Source organism: Scyliorhinus canicula, chromosome 8 (genome assembly GCF_902713615.1).
Source record: "Scyliorhinus canicula chromosome 8, sScyCan1.1, whole genome shotgun sequence".
NCBI lineage: Eukaryota > Metazoa > Chordata > Chondrichthyes > Carcharhiniformes > Scyliorhinidae > Scyliorhinus > Scyliorhinus canicula.
Window position 1 is genome coordinate 54,225,885 of NC_052153.1, and position 20,364 is coordinate 54,246,248.

At 48.6% G+C, this 20,364-nt stretch overlaps 1 protein-coding gene across 9 annotated transcripts in view; it reads right to left on the bottom strand.

Annotated features, from left to right (window-relative positions):
* The window catches only part of LOC119970269 (sodium/potassium/calcium exchanger 2-like), a 360,708-nt gene that overhangs the window by 19,249 nt on the left and 321,095 nt on the right, over positions 1–20,364 (bottom strand). For all 9 annotated transcript variants that reach the window (XM_038804609.1, XM_038804617.1, XM_038804615.1 and 6 more), the window contains 2 exons: positions 17,659–17,802; positions 7,621–7,710 (listed from right to left, as the gene is read on the bottom strand). In XM_038804609.1, the coding sequence (XP_038660537.1) occupies positions 7,621–7,710; positions 17,659–17,802 (234 nt within the window). The remainder of the gene's footprint in view (positions 1–7,620; positions 7,711–17,658; positions 17,803–20,364) is intronic.

Here is a 20,364-nt window from a genome sequence, read left to right on the forward strand (position 1 = left end):
GATACGAAGATTGGTGGAGTTGTAGATAGTGAGGAGGGCTGTTGTCGGCTGCAAAGAGACATAGATAAGATGCAGAGCTGGGCTGAGAAGTGGCAGATGGAGTTTAACACTGACAAATGTGAGGCTGTTCATTTTGGAAGGACATATATGAATGCGGAATACAGGGTTAACGCTTGGGTTCTTGGCAATGTAGAGGAGCAGAGAGATCTTGGGGTCTATGATCATTGATCTTTGAAAGTTGCCACTCAAGTGGATAGAGCTGTGAAGAAGGCCTATGGTGTGCTAGCGTTCATTAACAGAGGGATTGAGTTTAAGAGCCGTGAGGTGATGATGCAGCTGTACAAAGCCTTGGTAAGGCCACATTTGGAGTAGTGTGTGCAGTTCTGGTCACCTCATTTTAGGAAGGATGTGGAAGCTTTGGAAAAGGTGCAAAGGAGATTTACCAGGATGTTGCCTGGAATGGAGAGTAGGTCTTACAAGGAAAGGTTGAGGGTGCCAGGCCTTTTCTCATTAGAACGGAGAAGGATGAGGGGCGACTTGATAGAGGTTTATAAGATGATCAGGGGAATAGATAGAGTAGACAGTCAGAGACTTTTTCCCCGGGTGGAACAAACCATTACAAGGGGACATATAGGAAGATATAGGGGGGAGGCCAGAGGTAGGTTCTTTACCCAGAGAGTAGTGGGGGCATGGAATGCACTGCCTGTGGAAGTAGTTGAGTCGGAAACATTAGGGACCTTCAAGGGGCTATTGGATAGGTACATGGATTATGGTAGAATAATGGAGTGTAGATTAATTTGTTCTTAAGGGCAGCACGGTAGCGTTGTGGATAGCAGAATTGCTTCACAGCTCCAGGGTCCCAGGTTCGATTCCGGCTTGGGTCACTGTATGGGGCACTGTATGGAGTCTGCACATCCTCCCCTTGTGTGCGTGGGTTTCCTCTGGGTGCTCTGGTTTCCTCCCACAGTCCAAAGATGTGCAGGTTGGGTGGATTGGCCATGATAAATTGCCCTTAGATTATCATAGAATTTTGGACACTATGATTAACCTATGACAAAAGTTCGGCACAACATCGTGGGCCGAAGGGTCTGTTCTGTGCTGTATTTCTCTATGTTCTATGTACTGGAATCATTTGGGCAGATTTTGTTTTGAAGACAAACATTTGATTATTTTCCCCCTTCCTACCATTATCCCTTTTCTCAGTGGTCTTCAGGATAAGATTTTTTTCATTTTAATTGCATGTTCTTGCTAGCCAATGTTCCATCCTCCCCAGACAAAAGCAGAGTACGCACAAATGTTGAGTTACAAAACAAAGCATGCTGTCACTTTTGTTCTGAAATTTTGTTGTAGGCGTTGTTTGCGAGGGTACCATAAATTGGGTAAACCGTTTGGCAGGAAAGTAGGTGTCCTGATTTTGAGAGTGCTTGAGACTGGAACATCCACACATGGCGGACACGGAAACTTGGGCAAGCATGGCAGGACCTACCAGCAACACTAAAATTAGTTATCAGGGCCACTGGCAAGCTAAACCATAGAACATATAGTGCAAAAGGAGGCCATTCGGCCCATCGAGTCTGTGCCGACCCACTTAAGGCCTCACATCCACCCTATCCCCGTAACCCAATAACCCCATCTAGCCTTTTTGGTCACCAAGGGCAATTTATCATGGCCAATCCACTTAACCTGCACGTCTTTGGACTGTGGGGGGAAACCGGAGCACCCGGAGGAAACCCACATAGACACGGGGAGAACGTGCAGACTCCGCACAGACAGTGACCCAGTGGGGAATCGAACCTGGGACCCTGGCGTTGTGAAGCCACAGTGCTATCCACTTGTGCTACCCCAACCATTCAGCAAAACTTGCTCACTACATACTGATCATGATGAATGTTACAATATGTCATGCAGACCAAAGTGACAACTACAATAAAATTAAGTTATACCAAATGGCTGGGGATAATCCAGTTTTGACTGATAGGAACAAAATCTCCCTTAGCGTTGTGTCAAGGGTGCTTTCTTGGCAATCTGAAACCGATTCCCTGCCAGGGGATTAATAGTGCGCAATGACTCTGGGCTAGTCCAACGTTCCTCATTTTTCAGTTGTATTTTTCCAGTGGCCTTCATCATGAGTGTGTATTCTATTTTCCTGGCAACGCCGCTGCTTTAATAATGACAACAACGAAACATGAAACCAGGAACAGCATGTTCTGAAAACTGCACAATACTGACCTGCGTTGAATATAGACTCCTGGGCAATTGAATGTTTTGGTGATTTCAAGAGTTTTATCAGAGATGGCAGATGTTTTATTGGCTGCATTACTGCAACGTTTGAGGTTAGAGTTTAAATCAACCAGTTGGGACAAAGCAGTAAGAGTTCAACTCTATCGTCGGCACACGTTATACTTAGATTTCTGATCTCATTTGCAACAAGATGCATCACAGTTTGATGAGCAGAACAATTATGGAAAAGCACAAAATGAAAAAAAGCACCAATATGGAAATATTCTTGATGAATGATGGCATCCACTTTTCCATCACACCATCAGGCAAATGATTCTTCTTAATCAGTTCCCCTGATGGTGTAAAGCATACTTAAATGGATTGTATTGAAAATATTCTGATAAGGATATAAACAAAGACAAATAATATTAAATTTAAACATTGCTCCATGGGCTGGGGCTGGTTTAGCACAAGGCTAAATAGCTGGCTTTGAAAGCAGACCAGGCAGGCCATCAGCGGGGGTTCAATTCCCATACCAACCTCCCCGAACAGGCGCCAGAATGTGGTGACTAGGGGCTTTTCACAGTAACTTCATTTGAAACCTACTTTTGACAATAAGCGATTTTCATTCATTTCATTTCATTTAATGGTTTAAATTTTAACGATGCACTGATGTTATGAAATAGCCACATACAAATTATTCAAATAGAATATAACAGAATCCATACCAGTGCAGAAGGAGGCCATTGAGACTGCACCCGCCCTCCAAAAGAGCACCCTAACTAGGCCCACTCCCCACCTTATCCCCGTAATTTGAACATTTTTGGACAGAGGGGAAACAGGAACACCTAGAGGAATGGCACGCTGAAATGGAGAGAACGTGTAAACCCAAGGACGGATTTGAACCCAGATCCCTGGTGCTATGAGGCAGCAGCGTTAACCACTCTGCCACCATGCTGACCCCCTGGCAGTAGAAGTGAATATTTGTGAGACAGACTTCTAACAATATTCCTCAATCTGTTAAGCTTTTGCAGGATATTTAAAAGTTTATTTATTCTTTCATGGAATGTGTGCTTTGCTACAAGGCCAGTATTTGTTGCCCATACTTTATTGCACTTGAGAAGGTGGTGGTGAGCCACCTTCTTGAACGACTCCAATACATTAGCTGTAGGTACGCCCACAGTGCTGTCAGGAATCAAGACAGACAAGATCCACAAACTGCACTGCTGTGGTAGACCCATCATTTGAGCCTGTTTCTGCCCTATCAAACTGACTCCTGGGGCAGCATTCTCCCCTACCCGGCGGGACGGGGGGGTCCCGGCGTAGGGGAGTGATGCCAACCACTCCGGTGTCGGGCCTCCCAAAGGTGCGGAATTCTCCGCACCTTTGGGGGATAGGCCCGCTCCGGAGCGGTTGGCACCACGCCGACTGGCGGCAAAAACCGGCACCAGCGGCCTTTCAGGCCCGCCGCCGACCGAAAGGCCTTCGCCGGTTCGCGCATGCGCCGGTGGTGGCGTCAGCAGCAGCTGACGTCACCACTGGCGCATGCGCGTTGGGGGATTCTCTTCCACTTTCGCCATGGCGGAGGCCGTGGCGGTGGCTGAGGAGAAAGAGTGCCCCCATGGCACTGGCCCACCCCCCGATCGCGGGCCTGGCCACCGTGGGGGCACCCCAGGGGTCCAATCGGCCCGCGCCCCCCTCCAGGACCCCGGGGGGGCCCAGTCGTGCCGCCGATCCCGCCGCCACCAGAGGTGGTTCAAACCTCGGCGGCGGGAGAAGCCTCCCAGCGGCGGGACTTCGGCCCATCGCGGGCCAGAGAATCGCCGCTGGGGCCTTGCCGATCGGCGCGGATGTCACGCCGATCGGCGAGGCGTGATTCCTGCCCCCGCCAATTCCCGGGTGGCGGAGAATCTCTGCCAAGACGGGGGCGAGATTTTCGGCGGCCCCAGGCGATTCTCCGACCCTGCTGGGGGTCGGAGAATTTCGCCCCTGATCTCAACAACTTTTTCTTGCCTTATCATCCCACCTAAACCATGGCTTTCCCTATGCCCGATATCACTTGAATAGTTTCCTGGCCTTAACAATCCCTTTTTTATCATGGACATTGAAACATACTGCATCTCCAATCCACTAGGGTGGGCTGAAGAGTTCACTGGTTCTTTCTTGAACAAAGGCCCAAATGTCCCCATCCACCACCTGGTTGGATGAGCACCATGAACAACTTCTGCTTTAACTCCATCCAGATAAAAGCTGTTGCTTTGGGTACCCACATGGGTCCCAGCTATGCTTTTCGTTTTGTGGACATTTGTTGTCGCCATGATACTTAGGCTCTCTCCCTCACCTCTTTTGCTGGTACATTAATGACTGCCTCAATGCAGCTTTTAAGTCACCCTGTACTAAAAATTTTTTAATCAACTTTGCTTCTGATTTTGACTCTTTTCTCATCTTCACATGGTCCAACTCTTCCCTTCCACTACTTCTGCCTCCATTTCTGGGGATAGGCTGTTAAATAATATTCACTTTAAACCCATCGATTCGCACAGCTGCCTTGACAACATTTCCTCACACCCTGCTTCCATTTTCCTAGTTTCTCTGTACCCATCACATCTGTTCAAGGTGACAACACTTTCTACACCAGATCTTTGGATATGTTTTCCTTTTTCCTCAAACCAAGGTTCCCAATGTCTTTAACCATATGTTCTACTTCAAGCAATTCTGCTCTCACCTCTTCCCCTCCCAGAGCCATGATAGAGTTCCCTTTGTCCTCACATTTCACCCCAACAGTCTCTGTGTTCAATAGATCATTGTCCATCATTTCCAGCACCTCCAACAATGCCACGACCAAATATCTTTCCCCTCCCCTCACAGTATTCTGAAGGAACTGTTTCCTCCACAACACTCCTCAGTAACACCCTGCACCCCTTCCATTTTTGGCACAGACCCTTTCCAGGCAACCATAGGAGATGTAATACCTACCTTTTTGCCTACTCCTACCTCACGGCACAAGGCCCAAACATTCCTTCCAGGTGAAAAAGCGATTTTACTTGCGCATCTTTCAATTCAGCATACTGTATTCATTTAAATGATGTGGTCTCCTCATCCTTCTGGACCTGTCCACAACTGTTGACATATTGGACCACACTATCCTCTGCCACCGTGTTTCCACCGTCCAGTTGGGTAGAATGCACTTCGCCGGTTCCATCCTTACCTATCCAGTTGTAGCTAAAGAATTGGCTGCAAAAGGTCTCTTCCTATCACTGCACCTTGAGCTCCAGAGTTCCTCAAGGATCTATCTTCGGGCCCCTTCTATTCCTCAAGAACATGTTACCCTCTGGTGACATAATCTGAAAACAGCTTCAGTTTCCACAAGTCCATCAATGACACCCAGCTCGAGCTCACTGCCACCTCTCTCGATTCCTACACGGTCCTTAAATTGTGACACTGCTTGTCTGAACGAGCAGATATTTTCTCCAATTAAATATTGGGAACACCAAAGCCATTGGGTGGGATTTTCTGGCCCTCCAGCAGCTTGTTTTCCGGTGGCAGAGGAGGCTCATCATTTCCCACCGGCAGGATACTCCGGTCCCACCCATGTTGCTGCCGTTTTGCCCCACCCTGCTAGGTGGAACGTGCCTTTGGCTGGGCTGGAAGATCCCGCTGGGAGAAAGGGCTAGAACATTCGGCCCACTGTCTTCGCTGACCATTATAAACTCTGTTTGCTCAACACTAGCTCCATCCCTGCCTCCAACAACAAAGGCTGAAGCAGACAGTTTGCAAACTTGGTAGCATATGTGGCTTGCTGCCTACCACATGCTGCACTGTCGCCAAGACTGTCAATTTGGATCTCTGGTACATGACCTGATCTATTCCTGCTTTAGCTCATTGCTGCTGAAACCCTCATCCATGCCGTTGCCACCTCTAAGACTTGACTGCTCCACCTAACATCGGGGGCTGAATTTTCCAGCCCCCCCCCCCCCCACAGTGGTGTATTGTCCGACAGTGGAGGCGGCTTGCCGTTGGCCACTGGTAGGATATTCTGATCCCACCGATGATTGTGATGTTATGCATGGCTCACCCATCCCTGTGTAAGGGAACCTGCCGTGGGGGCAGTCACATTCGGTGGGATTGGCAGATTCCGCTGGCAGGGAGGGTGGGAAAATCCCACCCCAGTCTACCTCCCTTATTCCACCTTCTGGAAACTCTAGGTCACGCAAAGCTCTGCTGCTCATCTCCTAACTTGCAGAAAAATCACACCTGTGCATGCTAACCTACACTGGCTCCCATTTATGCAATGCCTTCATTATCTAATTCTCATCCTTGTTTTCAAGTTCCTTGATGGACTCACCCACCCAGCCTCTAATCGCCTCCGACCCAAAAACCCTTCTCCAGTTCTGATCTCTGGAGCACCCTCAATTTTAATCACTTCACCATTAATAAACCAGTTTCTTCATCAGCCATGGCCCTGAGCTCTGTAATTCCCACCACAGATCTCTCAAGCCTTCTTTTCCCCTTTAAGATGCTCCTTAAAGGGGCAGCATGGTGGCGCAGCGGTTAGCACTGGGACTATGGCGCTGAGGACCCGGGTTTGAATCCTGGCCCTGGGTCACTGTCCGTGTGGAGTTTGCACATTCTCCCCATGTCTGCACGGGTTTCACCCCCACAACCCAAAGATGTGCTGGTTTGGTGGATTGGCCACACTAAATTGCCACTTAATTGGAAAAAAAAATAATTGGGTACTCTAAATTAAAAAAAAAGCTCCTTAAAATCTACCTCTTTAATAGAACAGTACAGCACAGAACAGGCCCTTCGGCCCTCGATGTTAAGCCGAGCAATGATCACCCTACTCAATACTATACCACCCTATACCAGTAACCCAACCCCCCCCCCCATTAACCTTATTTTTTAGGACACTAAGGGCAATTTAGCATAGCCAATCCACCTAACCCGCACATCTTTGGACTGTGGGAGGAAACCGGAGCACCCGGAGGAAACCCACGCACACTCGGGGAGGACGTGCAGACTCCGCACAGACAGTGACCCAGCCGGGAATCGAACCTGGGACCCTGGAGCTGTGAAGCATTTATGCTAACCACCATGCTACCGTGCTGCCCCAACTTTTAGTCTACTTCCCCAATATCTCTTCATATGGCTCAGTGTCAATTTTTGTTTTGATAACCTTCTTGTGAAGTGCTTTGGGCTGTGTAATGGGAACCATACAAATACAAGTTGTTGATCTTGTGACTGATAAAACTCTTATCCATCATTTGTGATGAAGTCACTTTCTCTTTGAAATTATGCTCGACCTAACTTTTAAATGGTCACTTATATGGGGAAAAGGATGATGCATGCAAACCGAACCCTGACCTTTGGTGAATAAGTACCGGGTGCCATTGTACTTACCTGATGTGCCCACCAGACCATTAGATAGGAAAAGCCCGCAATCCAGGAGATTGACCCAAAGAAGGAAAGTGGGAAATATTTTCTTGATTTCTGCAACACAAAATATAGTTTGGGTCAATTATGAGTGAACTAAAACATCTCAAACTCTTACCTGGGTATCCTGAGGTAACCATCATCTTAAAACCAAATTTCTAATGTTTTGTAAAAGCATCAAACAAATCATTCTTTTGTTTCAGAAAGATCCTCTGATCTGCCCTTTTGCAGCTATTGCCTGTATCATGGACCAACTGCAGCAGAGATGATAAGGTACAAGCAGCTAGCCTTCATGTTGCCAATCACTCTGGGTCTCTACACCTCACTTGTTTCCTTCCTGTTCTCGCAGGAATCCAATACTGTGCATCAGTTAAAGGTCTGTCTTCCTTTGCTGCCATGGCTTCAAGTGACTTCTGCTTTCAAGCGGAGCTTCCAATTACTCAACTCGTGTTTCGAAATCAGCTGCCATTTTAAATAATCTTTTCCATCAAATGCATTTGGCACAAGTTCACTCATTTAAGACAGCGATGAGGAAGAATTTCTTCTCTCAAGAGGGTATTGAAGTTGTGGAATACTTTACCAGTGGGCTGAAGAGGCTGGGTCGTTATGTATGTTCAAGGCTGAGGTAGATTTTTAATCAGTAAGGGAGTCAAGTTATACTTAAGTGGAATTGAGGATTATCACATCAAATCAGTCATGATCTCATTGAATGGCGATACTAATATTTCAATAGTCACCAGATCAAGGTTCAGCTCCATTCTATCAAATGAGTACATGAATTTAGGTTGACACTTCAGTGCAGAACTGAGGTGGTGCTGTCTTTACGATGGGATGCTAAACCAAGGACCTGGGCCGGGATTCGCCCCTACCCAGCGGGGCGGGGGGTCCCGGCCTAGTGGAGTGGCGCCAACCACTCCGGCGTCGGGCCTCCCCAAAGGTGCGGAATTCTCCACACCTTTAGGGGCTAGGCCCGCGCCGGAGTGGTTGGCGTCATGCCGACTGGCGCCAAAACCAACGGCCTTTGACGCCCGCCGTCGGGGCTGGCCGAAAGGCCTTCGCCGGTTCGCGCATGCGCCGGTGCGCCAGAGGCCTCTGACGTCACCACCGGTGCATGCGCGGTAGGGGAGTTCTCTTCCGCCTCTGCCATGGTGGAGGCCGTGGCGGCGGCGGAAGAAAAAGAGTGCCCCCACAACACTGGCCCGATCGCGGGCCATGCCACTGTGGGGGCACCCGCCGGGGTCCGATCGCCCCGCGCTCCCCCCCCCCCAGGACCCCGGGGGCCCGCTCGCGCCGCCAATCCCACCGTTACCAGACAGGAGGTGGTTAAAACCACGTCGGCGGGATTGGCCTCTCAGCGACAGGACTTCGGCCCATCGCAGGCCGGAGAATCGCCGCGGGGGGCATGCCGATCAGCGCGGCATGATTCCCGCCCCCGCCAATTCCCGGGTGGCGGAGAATTCCTGCCATGTCGGGGGCGGGATTTAGGCCGGCCCCGGGCGATTCTCCGACCCTACGGGGGGGGTCGGAGAATTTCGCCCCTGATCTTTTCAAGTGGTTGTAAAAATTCCCATGGCATTCTATGATTCTTAAGCACAGTAAGAAGTCTTACAACACCAGGTTAAAGTCCAACAGGTTTGTTTCAAACACGAGCTTTCGGAGCACGGCTCCTTCTTCAGGTGAATGAAGAAGGAGCCGTGCTCCGAAAGCTCGTGTTTGAAACAAACCTGTTGGACTTTAACCTGGTGTTGTAAGACTTCTTACTGTGCTCACCCCAGTCCAACGCCGGCATCTCCACATCATGATTCTTAAGAACAGCAGGAATCTCTCTCAACGACTTGGCAAGTAATGAACTAGCTCAGGTTTGTCCAACATTTTAGTGTCAGGTGTCACGTTACAATTTTTCTCTCACTCAGGGGGGCCGATGAGCAAATTTAGGAAAAGGGCTGGATTCTTCTGCCCTGCCCGCCGCAAGAATGCCACAGGCTCGACCCAGACAATGGAATAGTCCAATCACCTCGGGCAGGATTCTCCGGTCCTCGGGCAGGATTCTCCGGTCGCCGGGCAGACATGGCGGGAGAATCCCGCCCATCGTTTGGCTGGACATTAATACAACCATGATTGAATGGTGGAGTGGACTCGATGGGCCGAATGGCCTTACTTCCGCTCCTATGTCTTATGGTCTTATAATTGCAATAAAATGTTGAGGTGTGAGGAAAATAACTTTGGCAAAAATCGAGAGCGCAACAAATACAAAATGATCAGGTAACAAATAAAGGTGATAATTAGAGGATGGGAGGGTCAGGTTGTGCTCGCTTGCTTCACTCACTCACCCTCGCCCACTGTGAGTGGGCAGGAAGGTGCTGATGTGTGGGAGTGAAGAGAGTGGGAATCCTGAAACGGAGCGAGTTTGACACATGCGCACACAGCCTCACTCTCTCCCCATACAGACAGTCTCTCTCTCTCCCCATACAGACAGTCTCTCTCTCTCTCCCCATACAGACAGTCTCTCTCCCCATACTGAGTCTCTCTCTCCCCATACAGACAGTCTCTCTCTCTCTCCCCATACAGACAGTCTCTCTCTCTCCCCATACAGACAGTCTCTCTCTCTCCCCATACAGACAGTCTCTCTCTCTCCCCATACAGACAGTCTCTCTCTCTCCCCATACAGACAGTCTCTCTCTCTCCCCATACAGACAGTCTCTCTCTCTCCCCATACAGACAGTCTCTCTCTCTCCCCATACAGACAGTCTCTCTCTCTCTCTCACCATACCGGCAGTCTCTCTCTCTCTCTCCCCATACCGACTGTCTCTCTCTCTCTCCCTCTCCCCCCCATACCGACAGCATCTCTCTCTCTCTCTCTCCCCCCATACCGTCAGTCTCTCTGTCTCTCTCTCTCTCTCCCACCCCCCATACCGGCAGTCTCTCTCACTCTCCCCCCCCATACCGTCAGTCTCTCTCTCTCCCCATACCGGCAGTCTCTCTCTCTCCCCATACCGGCAGTCTCTCTCTCTCTCTCCTCCCGCCCATACCGACAGTCTCTCTCTCTCTCTCTCTCTCTCTCTCTCTCCCCCCCATACCATCAGTCTCTCTCTCTCCCCATACAGACAGTCTCTCTCTCTCCCCATATAGACAGTCTCTCTCTCTCTCCCCATACAGACAGTCTCTCTCTCTCTCCCCATACAGACAGTCTCTCTCTCTCTCTCCCCATACCGACAGTCTCTCTCTCTCCCCATACCGACAGTCTCTCTCTCTCTCTCCTCATACCGACAGTCTCTCTCTCCCCCCCAGATACCGACAGTCTCTCTCTCTCCCCAGACCGACAGCCTCTCTCTCTCTCTCTCCCCATACTGAGTCTCTCTCTCTCTCTCTCTCTCCATACCGACTGTCACTCTCTCTCTCCCTCCCCCCCATACCGACAGCATCTCTCTCTCTCTCTCTCCCCCCCATACCGTCAGTCTCTCTCTCTCTCCCCTAAACCGGCAGTCTCTCTCTCTCTCTCTCTCCCCCCCATACCGACAGTCTCTCTCTCTCTCTCTTCCATACCGACAGTCTCTCTCTCTCTCTCTTTCCCCCCCCCCCCCCCCCCCCCCATACCAACAGTCTTTCTCTCTCTCTCTCCCCCCCCATACCGGCAGTCTCTCTCTCCCCATACCGTCAGCCTCTCTCTCTCTCTCTCCCCATACCGACAGCCTCTCTCTCTCTCCCCATACTGACAGTCTCTCTCTCTCTCCCCATACCGACAGTCTCTCTCTCTCTCTCTCTCCCCATACTGACAGTCTCTCTCTCTCTCTCTCTCCCCATACCGACAGTCTCTCTCTCTCTCCCCATACCGACAGCCTCTCTCTCTCTCTCTCTCCCCATACTGACAGTCTCTCTCTCTCTCCCCATACCGACAGTCTCTCTCTCTCTCCCCATACCGACAGTCTCTCTCTCTCCCCATACCGACAGTCTCTCTCTCTCCCTAAACCGGCAGTCTCTCTCTCTCTCCATACCGTCAGTCTCTCTCTCTCTCCCCATACCTGCAGTCTCTCTCTCTCTCTCTCCCCATACCGACAGCCTCTCTCTCTCTCTCTCTCTCTCCCCATACCTGCAGTCTCTCTCTCTCCCCATACCGACAGCCTCTCTCTCTCTCCCTATATCGACAGCCTCTCTCTCTCCCAGAGACAGCCTTAGGATTGCCTAAAACACAACAGTGACTACAGTCAGGACTGGTCCATTAGTTATAAAGTGTTCTGGGTTGAGCCTCAGGCATGAAAGATGGTACCTCAATTCAAATTATTCTTTCTTTTCCTTTCAGACCCCTGTTGTGTCCTCACACACTCTCCAACCAATTCCTTTCATCAACATTCTCTTGCTCATGGCCTCTGACAGCTCGTTAAATTATTAAATCCTCACTTTTACTGTAACCTCGGAAATGCCTGAAGCAAATTTGCTGGAAGATGCTTCCTCCAGGAGTGCAGGGCATGGCAAATAAATGGTTCCACTGGTGACAGCTGAAACCTAGGGTGTGATTTAATGATTGCGTTGCTCTTAAGTGAGAGCGCAACTAGGCCGTTAAATCTCAGGAGGGGCCAAAATCGGGAACCGTGCCATAGCCGGTCTGTTTGCCATCTAACTGGCCCACTCCTGTCGGCGAAATCAGGATCCCATCGTAGCGTGGTGATGTACCATCAATTGTACGCGAGGCGAGTGATTTACCAAAGTCTGGCTTTAATTGACTAGAACACAGCTCTGCAATCGTCTACAATGGAAAGGGACGATCGTCAGGCGTCTGACCATTTATACCTCGTTAATAGAGGCGTGGTTAACTCAGCCTCTCGGCCAATCGGTCGAGAGGCACATGACCGACCAGGGCCAATGGTAAGCCGACGTTCTGGCCCAATGGCAGACGAGTATGCAGATCATATCACCATACGTGGTGAGAAACCAGTCATCACCACTGAAGCCCAATCTCCATATAATTAACAGGAAAGACCCCGCCCCCTGTCTAACAGCCCTCCGTGATCTAATGGCCTCCACTGTAAGTGGTCACGCAACTGGCGATTAAAAACATGGAACTGGCGAAGGGCTGCTGTGGGGATCTGTGGAGGTGAGTAGCCATCATCGCTCACAGGCAATGAGCTGGGGGGCACTGGCGTTGCTGCCCTGGTGCACAGAGGGAGGTGGGAGTGCCACCGGGGGGCCAGCCTCTTGTCGGGTTGGGGCTCCAATTGCGAACTGGCCATCGTAGTTAAGTGAGCACTTCACACATCCCAAGTGGGTCCCCGTGGGTGGGCGGGCCATGTAGCACGTCGGAGTTATTGACAAGCATGCCAATCAGGCCATGATGATTTGATTACCTGTAAATGCTCGCATTCCAAGCATTGTCTGGCATCTCTGACTTTGTCTATATAAATGTTTCTGGAACATACCTCTCCATTCACCTGAGAAAGGAGCTGCGCTCCGAAAGCTCGTGTTTGAATCAAACCTGTTGGACTTTAACCTGGTGTTGTAAGACTTCTTACTGTGCTCACCCCAGTCCAACGCCGGCATCTCCACATCATGTCCCTGCAGACTTGGCACCACGTGGAGGAGAAGAATACCCGCTCCCGGTGGCCATGAAGGTCACCGCAGCCCTGAACCTCGAAGCCTCAGGAACATTCCAGAGCTTGTAAAGGCACTTGTGTGACATCTCACTAGCTACAGCCCATGAGTGCATCCGTGAGGTAACGGATGCCCTGTTTTCCCAGGCTGAAAACTATATAAACTTTGACATGGACCAACAAGATGTCCGGGCAGCAGGATTCTGTACTAATGACTGGCTGGCCCATGGGCTAATAGATGGCACGCATGTCACCTTGCACGCCCCAGGCCGTTCGGGACATCAAGAGGAAGGGGCTCCACTCCCTGGTCATCCAGCTCGTGTACAGCCACCACATGAAGATCATGCACTTGTGTGCACCGCTTCCCAGGGAGTGTGCATGACAGCTAGATCCTGGGGCAGTCGGATATCCCCGGCCTCTTAGAGGACCATCCAGGATGGTCGATTGGCTCTAGCGGGATGAAGGGTACCCGCTGAGGACCTGGCTGGTGACGCCAGTATGGAAGCCGGTGACCAATGTGAAGACCCGATACCACAAGGCCCACGTGGCCACCTGGCCTACCATTGAGCGGTGTATCAGACTCCTCAAAATGCAGTTCCGATGCCTCGACCGCTCTGCTGGTGGACTGTAGTACACCTCCCAGAGCGTCGCCTGCTTTGTGGTGGTCTGCTGTGTCTTCTACAACCTGGCACATCAGCGAGGCGACATGCTGGAGGTGGAGGAACATGTGGCCGCAAAGGGTGAGGAGGCGCCAGGCCAGGAGGAGCTGGAGCACGAGTTCGGGGAGGACCCACAGGACCAGTCGGAGGACAAGTGGGAGCGGTGAGGTTCCGACAAGCCCTCATCCTCCCCCGCTTTACATAAGACATGGCCTCGTCCGTCATTCCACCTCTACCCCCCACCATCTCTCTCCTTCCCCTCCACCAGGGGCTGGTTTAGCTCACCAGGCTAAATCGCTGGCTTTTAAAGCAGACCAAGCGGGCCAGCAGCACGGTTCGATTCCCGTACCAGCCTCCCCGGACAGGCGCCGGAATGTGGCGACTAGGGGCTTTTCACAGTAACTTCATTGAAGCCTACTCGTGACAATAAGCGATTTTCATTTTCATTTCACCATCCTCCTCTCGACCCCCCCCCCCCCGCCCCTTAGACACCATTTCCCAAGCTCCCAGGGTGTGTGTACCATCACTCCAGGCTGACGGAACTGTGCCGGCACTGTCACAGTAGAGGGCAGGGGGATGATGATAACCTGCAGAGACCTGAGCACTGGTGCTCCCCGTTCAATGCCACAGTCTGACCCCTGCTTGTCTGCTGAGTGTTTGCTCACACCCATCACCTGCACACAGTGTGTCGGGGTGGGGGAGGCCCAGGACCTCCATGACCGGGGAGACAGGGCATGGGATTGGCGGTCGGCCCGCATTGTGGAAGAAAGTGCCAGAGGCATCGTATTGGGCGAGGTCAATAGATTTTAATGATGTAAACAAGTGTCCCCAACTGGCTCACACTCCTGATGGTGCCACCCCACTCTCCCCACCCCTCCCAGACTCTCCACCATCCTCCCTTACCCCCTACATTCCCGGTGTCCTCTCAGTGATCCTCGACATGATTAGCCTTCCATGCTCTACTGCTGCATTTAGGTGTGTCGTCAGGATGCACATCGGGGCTGGAAGCAGCCTGCTGCTTACCACGTCTCGCGGGTTTCAATGCCTACTGGCAGGCGTCCTCTGGGGGCTCCAGGCCAGAGGGCCCCAGCGCATTTGCCGGTGGCACATGCCGTGCCAAGTCCTGACTGAGACCTCGCTAGGTGGACCAATTAACGTTTCATAGCGGTGACGGCCTCGCTGGGCAGGACGTTGGGAAGCTCGCGGCAGTTCCTGCTCGCTACCACTCTTTGAAACATTTTGGTTAAATCCCATCCCTAATTTTTGTTCTTCCAGCAACTGGGAAGACAGAGGTGTGCTTTCCGGGGCTCTTGGAGCAGCTGAAGCCTTCGCTGGCTCCATTCCTGGCTTGTTAAACGTTCAGTCAGTTTGGTGAGTTTGATGAGATGATGTCAATAACACCAAAATGTCGATAGTTTCAATAACACGAATGCTATCTCATTGAAACAGAGGCCCATAAATTATATTATTCTGCACCAGTTGAGTGCACTTCACAGCAGAGGTGTGGACATTATGAAGTGGATCTTTAATTGTAAATGCTTTCTTTCCTCTCGGTACCAGCAAAAAGAACCCTAGAATTTCTATTTGATTTTGGTGTGATTTCCTCATTTTCTCCACACTGGTCTCTTTCTCTCTATCAGTTGACGCTGGGTGTAGCCACGCGGTAGGTTGAACATGTATTGTTCAACTATTGCATTCAAATCCAATCTCAGTTTAATTTATCGTCCAAACCTATGCATTTTTCCAGGACCAATGATTGGATAAAAGTCAGGAGCACAAAATCTAGGCTGTTCTAGGTAATAGAACATAGAACAGTACAGCACAGAACAGGCCCTTCGGCCCTCGATGTTGTGCCGAGCAATGATCACCCTACTTAAACCCACGTAACCCGTATACCCGTAACCCAACAATCCCCCATTAACCTTACACTACGGGCAATTTAGCATGGCCAATCCACCTAACCCGCACATCTTTGGACTGTGGGAGGAAACCGGAGCACCCGGAGGAAACCCACGCACACTACGGGGAGGACGTGCAGACTCCACACAGACAGTGACCCAGCCGGGAATCGAACCTGGGACCCTGGAGCTGTGAAGCATTGATGCTAACCACCATGCTACCGTGAGGCCCCTAATGTCAGGGAGTGTTTCATTATGTAGGGCTGTAGAACTAGGGACTCACTCAAAGCTCGTGAAGCTAGTTCAGTTGAAATTTTAAAACCGAGATTGTTACACATGGTACCAAGTATTATCGAACCAAGGTAGATAGATGGATTCACGATACCATATAGATCAAGCATGCCCTAATTGAGTGGCTTAATAGGCTTAAGGGGTGAAATGGTCTAAATCTCTTTCTGTTTTCCTAAACCCTGACAGTTTTCCCCTTCCCTAATCCAGAGGCAGGAATGCCAACTCCAGTACTTCTCCAACTATCTTGGCTGAGATCAACTAACCCAGCATCATGACCAGTGATAAGAAAAGGGAGATTTGATCAGTATGGTCACATCTTGTTTCATCTCAAACTTCAATTTAACTTTAAAAATGCGATTAGTATTCCTGTATTAAAATAAACATGAAATGAATGCAATTAACTTATACATTATTCATACTCTCATCACTTTTGAAAGTTAACTGTCAGAATATTCTGATTGAAGTACTTGTAAAATTTGTTCAGTTAACCACATAGATTCCAGTTTTAAGCAGGCGGTACAGAAAGTTACTAATACCTAAACTGAACACTATTGGTAGAAATTGCATAATGCTGGCCTGTTTGTGAAAGACGGACATAGGGAACAATCCCTTTGATGGAGAGGTAGGCCATGGGCCTGATCAAAAAGGAGCCTCCAGCCTCAATTACGTAATACCATCAACTGCTACGGATACCTGTGTCATCCCCAGGCAGCTGGCTCATAATTACACATTGTGTTGCCATAGCTGCCCTCGAATAACTCCCAGGAGGGGTGTTAGAATGGACTGGAGAAGACAATTGTTGCGCCTGTAGGGTTGAGGGAGCATTCCTGCTCCTCTTGACTCCACAGGAAGGGAATCTTTAACAGGTGTTCAGTCTCTAATTTAACTGTTCAGAGACTAAAGCCCTGTTTAAATCTTTTCCTCTAGTGTAGACTAATTACCAAAAAAGTTGACTTGCCCACTGACTGTTAGGAACACAAAGCTAGTACCACTTGCGGGATCAAATATTTTGATTCTTTGCATCTCTTATTTAGGTTACTGCTGAATAAAATCATCACAACCCTTCAGTTATTTGCAAGTTCGAAAGGCGCCGCCACTGAAAATAAATTGCCGAAATCAGGATGATCCATTGCATATAGTATGTGTCGTTGCTGAGAATTTCCTCAGTTTCCCTAACTGACTAGTAGAACTTTGGTGGTGACTCTGGATGGATCATGTTTGCCAAGTATTGCCAGCCAGTCAGGAGCAGTTCTGACGAAGTTTCCTGATGTGCGACTGCATTTACAAGCAGCTTCTGTATTTGCCTGAGAAACAGATGAGTTGCTGCTGCAAACTGTCATTTTGGTACTTGACCAGACATATTTTCCCGATGATGTGAAATAATTGCTTTCAATGACTGCGTACGGAGACATTACTACTTACATAAGAAAATCTGATTTCATCCGCATCTGCTGTGGTTGGAGAAACGCATAATCAGTGACCTTGCTTGCAAAGATCAAAAGCATTGTGAAAAAAACGCGAGCGAGAGTAAGAGAAATAAAATGGAGCGAGAAATAAAATCTCACAGCTGCTTACTTTTTTTCTGACATCAGGCAAGGAGAGCCACAGTAGAAAGACAATAGGCAGTATAATTAGATAGATAAATCGTTTTCGTGGTGTATCTGGCCAAGCCAAGGTAAGTGGCTGATCTTCATCCTCATTCTGTGTGGCCGGTTCAGCCTAGAAAACGCATAGATTATAATTAGGAATTCAATTCAATTTTCATTGCACGTGTAAGACAATAAAATACAGAATATGGACAAAGATTTTTATTGTTCTGATCACCAAAACTGAGCAATTATTTCTGTTAGCAATGCAACAATCAGTGCTAACTCTCATTCACTAGTGTGGATAAATGAAACATTTACACTTTAATAGCCTATGCTGATTGAGGAGTGGAAGGCTCGATCGGGGGATGCTCGAATTGGGGCCAAAATTCTTCTCCACAAAACGCTCAGATATTTTTGAGGATTATGTTAAAATGGTCACACAGTCCTGAATTTTGTATGAGAAGAGCTTCAATCTTATCATTTGAAATAATTCACAATTTGAAATAATTCACAAGTGTTCTAATGCTTTCTGTTCACATGGGCTATCTGACCAATCAGACTACTGATTCTAATTTTTGAATACCAAACAAAAAGGTCAACAGATGATCTGATCATTCTCTAAATACAATTTTCAAGCACTACCAGAATTAATCAACTTGAAACAAATCTGCCCCCCCCCCCTTTTTATTAGCATTGAATATATGGTAGGGTAATAGTCTATTGTACTTGCTCATCACTGAAGTATTGCCAATCACACATTGTCAGGCCAACTTTTCTAGTTTTATTCACATGAATGAGTGGCAGCTCTACAGTATAATAACATTTTCAATACTACAGCTTAGTGATCTAGAGCAGCTCTCGCTGGTTTAGCACAGTGGAACAAGGCAGCAGCACGGGTTCAATTCCCGCACCAGCCTCCCTGAACAGGCGCTGTAATGTGCCGACTAGGGGCTTTCCACAGTAACTTCATTGAAGCCTACTTGTTACAATAAGCGATTATTATATTATTATTATCCAAATTATTCAGAGAAATACTTTGGAAACACAATAAATAATAATCTTTATTGTCACAGTAGGCTTATATGAACACTGCAATGAAGTTACTGTGAAAACATTCCGGCGTCTGTTCAGGTACACAGAGAGAGAATTCAGAATGTCCAATTCACCTAACATGCAGCACGTCTTTCAGGGCCTGTGGGAGGAAATCAAAGTACCCGGAAGAAGCCCACGCAGACAAGGAGAGAACGTGCAGACTCCGCATAGATAGTGACCCAAGCAGGGAATCGAACCTGGGACCCTGGCGCTGTGAAGCAACAGTGCAAACCACTGTGTTACTGCGCCGCCCACAAAATTGGGAGATCACTGGGATGGTTTGCATGGACTTCAGCTGGCAGGAATGGGGGTGGTGCTGTTCTGAAAAAAAATAGCAGCAATAACCTTGCCACCCTGTTCTACGTTCACCAGCTGCCATTTCGTACCGTCTCCGCTGAAGGATTTCCCGAACATTCTGCCTGTTTGAAATGAAAATCGCTTATTGTCACGAGTAGGCTTCAAATGAAGTTACTGTGAAAAGCCCCTAGTCGCCACATTCCGGCGCCTGTTCGGGGAGGCTGTTACGGGAATCGAACCGTGCTGCTGGCTTGCCTTGGTCTGCTTTCAAAGCCAGCGATTAGCCCTGTGAGCTAAACAGGGCGGAGCGACATTAAAGTTACATAATGTGGGATCTTAACACACATGGACCCAATGTATCTCTGAGCCATCAAGAGGTATAAAATTCTCCGTGCATGTTCTGCCCATTGGCACCAAGCTGAGAAAGCAGCTGTACGTCTAGGGACCACTGAAGAAGCCGTAAAAACAGCAAATATCACTTTTAGAAAAAAAGATTCTTGTGGGGCTAGGACGACCATGAATGCTGTATATTCAAACAAGACCAGCCACTAAATTGGCTTAGGTCTCTCATCGAGTAGGTTGGTGGCACAATTGTGCCGATATCTCCCACCATATACGTTGAAATTGACTTCTGTGTTTTAGAAAGTATCAACATGTCACAGTTGCCAACTAATAAGCACCCTTTTCTCAGTGGTATAAATTGTTGTGATTATTTGCATTGTGGTATTCTTGTATTTGTCCTAATGAGTGCAGATCAAAAAGCTTTAGCAACAGGTCTCTCATTTGAGCAATATAAACAAGTACTTCTAGTTTCAGGCCTGAATATCTTTCACAGCTTTCTGTATCTATGTTGTATTGGTTATCATACAAGTTAACTTCCCAGAACCGTCTTAATCTTCATAATCATGTGTTCGAAGAATGTGCAGAACCACAGACCATTGATTTTACAATTGAAACGTGTGAGGTGCCAGTTGGTTTATGAACTATTGCAGCATCCGCAACAGTTACAGGAATGAACTAACCATAAAGCATAAGGACTCATACATATTAAGTTAGCTAAAAGAAAACATGAAATAAATGAGGATCTTTTTTACTAAATGATTGCTCAGTAGGTGGAATAGATTCTCACCAATGGTTGGGCAAAACAAGAAATCTGAATGTAGTTCAAGAAGCAATTAAACAATTTCTTGTCAATATTACAATAGTGACTACACTTCAAAAGTCTTCAATTACCTTGAGAGCACTTTGGGGCAAACTGGGGTTGTGAAAGGGTTGATAGAAATGCAAGTCTCTCTTTCTTAAA